The sequence below is a fragment of the Aedes albopictus genome, chromosome 3, assembly GCF_035046485.1.
Source record: "Aedes albopictus strain Foshan chromosome 3, AalbF5, whole genome shotgun sequence".
NCBI lineage: Eukaryota > Metazoa > Arthropoda > Insecta > Diptera > Culicidae > Aedes > Aedes albopictus.
In genome coordinates this window covers 366047841-366053632 of record NC_085138.1, presented here as the reverse complement: position 1 = coordinate 366053632, position 5792 = coordinate 366047841, and the positions used below count along the sequence as shown (strand labels likewise).

The 5792-nt window shown below is 40.1% G+C and overlaps 1 protein-coding gene across 1 annotated transcript; it reads left to right on the top strand.

Moving 5' to 3' along the window:
- The first annotated feature begins 1483 nt into the window (after nucleotides 1-1483).
- LOC115267670 (histidine-rich glycoprotein-like) lies at nucleotides 1484-2486 on the top strand. The gene is made up of 2 exons (XM_062859911.1): nucleotides 1484-1879; nucleotides 1947-2486. The coding sequence occupies exons 1-2, from the start codon at nucleotides 1871-1873 to the stop codon at nucleotides 2403-2405; spliced, it is 468 nt and encodes a 155-aa protein (XP_062715895.1). The 5' UTR covers nucleotides 1484-1870; the 3' UTR covers nucleotides 2406-2486.
- Nucleotides 2487-5792: the final 3306 nt, after the last annotated feature.

The window sequence follows — 5792 nt, the reverse complement described above, 5'->3', positions numbered from 1 at the left end:
GAGGCCAAGTTTGAGTTCAACAGGTTTCAACACCCCTTGACGAAGAGAACAAAACGGCCGAAAACACGTAAGTTCCCCTGTGTCACTTGGCCCGCCAAATGTTTTAACTAAAATTCATTTTTGTGTAAACATTTAGCGTTTCAGTACACTTTGATGTACGAGAAAGGTAAACAAATCCCTTCATGTATTCCTGAAGAAATTCATAGAGGTATCTGTGAAACAGTCCGTGGCAGCACTCCTAAAAGAATTCTGGGAGATGGTGGAATTCTTCCATCAAAACTTGGTGAAATTACTTAACCTTGCGGAGATGAACCAGCTATCGGCTGAAAGTCTCGATAATAAAGATAATAATAATAATAATACTTAACCTCTCTCTCTCTCTCTCTCTCTTCTTGGCGTAACGTCCTCATTGGGTCAAAGCCTGCTTCTCAGCTTAGTGTTCTATGAGCACTTCCACAGTTATTAACTGAGAGCTTCCTCTGCCAATGACCATTTTGCATGCGTATATCGTGTGGCAGGCACGAAGACACTCTATGCCCAAGGAAGTCAAGGAAATTTCCTTTACGAAAAGATCCTGGACCGACCGGGAATCGAACCCGTCACCCTCAGCATGGTCATACTGAATACCCGTGCGTTTACCGCCTCGGCTATATGGGCCCTGCAATACTTAACCTTACCTACTTTAATGAGTCATACAATTTCCTCAACTATAGAATATAGATCGTCATAATACATAACATGATTCCTGAATGATGTTGAACAGCATGAATAAAAAAAAGTTGATAACCACTGGCTCTAGAGTTAAGCTGACATTGCGCCAAAACACACACGCGTGCTAGCAAAAATGATGTGTCTCTCGCTCGAAAAGAGCTCCGAATTGCTTCCGTTTACAATGTGTCATACGACGATTGTGGACTACGGAACGGAGCTCTTTGGAGTGGTCAAGCAGAGGGTGAGGCACCCTAACAGGGCAAACTAAAAACAAACTACTTTGTAAACAGTGGAAATTTACGAGACAGGCGGCGGCGCGGCGGTAGCAGTCTACCGTCTACGGTCGATCGGTCAAAGCTGTCTGTGGTTGGTGAGCAAACAGGTCACTTCCGGACGACGTGGATGTTGTGTGTGACGGCGATTTTATTGGGTTGTAAAATTAGATTCTATTTAAATGAGAGTTTTATCTGTAATTTAACATGATAGGTCAATTGGTCGCATTAGTTGCTACAGTTTGAATGAAAAGGTTAAGCTTGGATTTTATACCGCGGGCGTAGAAGTAGGTCAAAGTGGATTATAGCCTACAATTTGAGTTTAGTAATGTGTTTAGAATAATTAACCTTGTCAGATTCTATCGATAATTTTTTGCTTACGAACAGAATTTTGTTACAAAAAATAAGATATCTATGGCGAATAGATCCTAGGTGTCGCGCTGGGATATAGACACACTCAGGAGCATGGCTTATAAGTTGGGCTGTATCGGTAAAATTTCTAATATTAGTTAATCACAAAAAATGTAAACAATAGCTGCGGAAACGCGGAAGGAGATCGCTTTGAAGAGAATGTCATTTCCGTTTTGTGCTACGCTACGGTTAACCGCGGTTGTCGATGGTCACTATTGCACTGTAAGTCCTATGCCGTCTCTTACAAATGTGCACCGGCCAAAGTTAGTGAACCGAACCATAGAGGTCACAATCGTAAGCGATGAGGAAAATTTTATGTTATTGTATTATTGTGTGATTCAATTTGAGCATGGTGTTAGGTACAAACGCGATGTGTCTTGACTCTGAACTATAAATATTGAAGCGAAGGTGTGAATCAGTATCATTGCTTCTACTAACGTTTTCAACTCACAATCGCTCAAGTGAAATCAACCAACATGTTCAAGGTAAGAAATCTAGAGAACATTCTTAAGACAATTTCAATTATAAGTTTTTCATCGCATTCCATTCTAGTTCATCCTTCTGGTCGCTTCCCTGGCTTACGTCAGCGCTGGGCATGCTGATTCCGGTCACGGCTATGCCCCGGCCTCAGCTGTGAGCTACAGCACCGTTACTCGCACCCATGCACTTCCTTCGGTCCACGGAAACGATCACTCAGTTCTGCACCATGGATACACACATCCACGCAACAACCACCACGTGTACGGCCACAACTTTGCTCCAGCTCACTCCTACGAGCAGGACTACGCCCAATATGTGTCATCGCATGATAACTATGGCCATGCCCGTTACGGAGCCCGATTGGCTGTCAAGCATTCTCCTGTTGTTGTTGCTCACGTCCCGGAACACCACCATCACAACACCCATGCTGCTCCAGTTCTGGTCGCCAATGCACACAACTACGGCGGAGTTCATCAGCATTCCGGATATGACCACCACCACCACCATCATCAGGGACATTATGCTTACTAAACCAGAATTCAACTGGAAAATGAAATCAAGATGTGACTGTTATGAATTGTTGAAATGAGTTATGAATAGATCTATAATGATACGAAATTCAATAATCAATAATTCTCATATATCTTTAGTCCTGTTAGGTCAATTTTCCATCGGTTCATTTTATTTTCTCACTCAGGCAGAACCTCGCCTCGGACCCTACTTCTGCTGTGATGTTTGCTGCTGGACTTCATTCTAAAGAGTTCTAAAACATGATTACAAATTTTGTTTTCGCCCTGCTTCTAGTGTAGCCGACCCTCCTTCACTTTTACTCTCGAATTTCTGTCGCTATCGGCTTCAGATGAATTATCCGCAGGCATCTCCTGTCGATGCTTATTCTCCATTGATACACAACATGTCTCACTGCCTCTTTTATTCTTATGTAAGCAATGAGGAGGGGATGGTAATCTGCTCATCGAACGCTTAGATAGTGTGAAGTTGGGGATCAATTTTAACAGCCAAGGAAGGAGGCAGGACTACATCCCCGACGCACTCAACTACAGTGTATCAAACAATTGCTCGTACAGCAAGGAAAGAAGGCACATAGGATATTATGACGCATCCAAACTTTTTTTTTTTTTTTTTTTTTTTTTCTATCTGTATTAACGAGATTTTTAGCCCTAGGCTAGTTCATCTCGGGACCCACGCTTTACTTCCCTTCCGAAGGAAGAACCCACATTTTGTGAGTTTGTCGGGAGTGTGATTCGATCCCAGGTCCTCGGCGTGATAGTCAACTGTTCTAACCATCACACCAGATCCACTCCCCGGCACGCATCCAAACTTTTGAACGCTATTTCGCAAAAAAACGCGACTTAATGTCCGGGACTGTATGGCCTCGGACGTTGTGACCCGGCCCCTACTCTACATATTTAGTTTAGTAGGTTTTGTATAAACATATTACATTAAGAAAGTTTAAAAGCGTTGAAAACACTTGGAACTTTTATTGATCAAAATATTGATTGATTGATTTGGCTTTATAAAAGAGACTTTCAGCTTGATCAAAATATGATAAATTTCCAAATGACCCTCTGAACATATACAGATTTTTCATATTTTTTGTAGTGAATATAAAATCTCAAACGAAGCTGCATATGAAAGCCTAAGGTATAAGCTGTATCACAAAAAAAAAGTTGAAAAAGTTTCATCGAGTACATATTGAGATATAATATACATATACATTTTAAAAATGTGCTCAAAAATCTTTCCGTTTTAAAAATGTGCTCAAAAATCTTATAAGTTTTACTAAAAGTTCTATAACTTTCAGAAAACTTATTCGATCTCGCTCAAAGTTTCACCAATGGAGCTCCAATATATGGTTCATGATTGATCAACATTTCAGCGTATCTGATTGATGCATTAAAAAATTATGATCATTTGAATGAAAAAAATGTTTGACCAAAAAATTGCTGTACGGACAATTGTTTGATACACTATATTCCCATTGTCATCAGGCCGTTACTCAAGGTTTCCAAATTTCAGCGCCCCCTGTATTGGTACGACCCCAAGCAAATTACTTCCCTATTTCGTCTATTGAGGAAACCCTGGGAAGCCACCTCCATGCATTATTATTTCACAAAATGTTTCCGTTATTATCGCGAAATGGGACTTTCTTGCTGAAAGTCCTTTTATGAGTTCAGCAAGAATTTTACTTAGAATTTCCTCAAAATGGACACCACCACAAATTCTTTCCGATTTATAAAAAAAAGGAAATGTTTACAGAAAGAAGAATATCGCAAAATTACTTAGAAAAGTTTAAACATGAATTCCTCTAAAGATTTTTGTTAGGCCCTGTCAATAAGCTACGTAGACTCTTATTGTAGTGGAGGGTACTTGGTCAAAATCTTCGCTCTATACCAATTCAGAAAATTTCGAATAGACAAACGTTTACAAGGAGGTGCTGTTCAGATAGGCAAAAACCCTACGTAGCTCATGGCATTCCTTCAGAATGCAGACCTGTCCATTTATTTCTTTCTTTCTCCAGGAATTCCCCCAGAGGTTCTTTCAGCAAATTTCCCCCCATAAATTTCCTCGGAACTTCTCCAGGATTTTATTAAGAAAAATCTCAAGAGAATTATCTTGACACTGGTTCACGGGTTTCCTCAGAAATTCCTCTTGAGATTCCTTAATAGATACTATAGCCAATTCCTTCAAGGATTGTTACATAACTTCATGCTTATATTCCTTTATGTGTTTATTCCAACTTTTCTGAAGAAATTCCTGTAGAAATATTGTTAGAATTTTCTCTGAAATTTCTCAAGATTTTTTATTATTAGAAATAAATTTAAAAAATCCGCTAGAATCTCCGCCTGGGGTTTCTCCAAGAATTCCTCAAAACGTTTGCACCAGTTTGGATTCAGTTCATTGCTTAAATGGATTTGAAGATTGCAAAGAAGTTTAAGAAGGACGAGTGACCTGGAGATTTAAAGGGAGTCACGCGGGGTTTCAGAGGGATTTAAATCTTATAAGACACGGATACGTTTAATGCTTCCAGTGAGCTATTTGCACGACACTAGGCAACGGACTAGCATGCAACGCCCAGTGGCACAGCCGAAAACTTTTCCTGACAGCTGCGGTGGGAATCGAACCCGCGCTCCTCAGCACGATGCGACTAAAGGCTTGATGACCTTAGCCGCACGACCACGAAGCCAATGGGAGCATAGGAGTTTCAGGAGGGGGGGGGGTTGTCAGAGGCGTTACACGGGGGGAGCTTCAGGGGATTTTTTTCTGAAGATCTCATAGGTGTGACAGGGGGTTTTGAGAGGGGTTAAGGGGACCCACAGTTTCTGAAAGTAGATTTCGGATCACAGCTCTTAAGTAAGCTTTAGGGAGATTTAAGCACACAATTTATGCATGTAGATTCGATGACTTATGCTCAAGAAAGTTCTTAGGAAACCTTAACACTTACAACGGTTAAAGAAAGTCGGAAGTCCAACTTTGGCAAGGCATTCCTCGGCCGTTTTTCAACCGATTTTAGAACTTTTTTTGCAGTGGAACCGGACAGGTTTCAAGAACAACGTCCATTTTGAAGATTTTAAAGTTATTAAGCAAAAGCTTTCATGAAAATGCATTTTTTGCACCCTTTGATGAATAAAATAAAATTAAAAGCGATGACATATTTTGTTTCCTCTAAATCATGCGTACAGTCGGAGTGAACACGTTTATGCCTATTTACCCTATTTTGTACATAAAATAAGCAATCAATCAAAATTCAAAGCGATGACATTTTTGATGAACAACGAAAAACTACAAAAATTCCATATTTTTTACACAAAGTAGTCAACAAAAGTAAACTTAAAACAATATCATGTAGTTTTTGGCCTTGAATTATTTGTAGCAGTGTGGGGGACATACTTGAAGAAT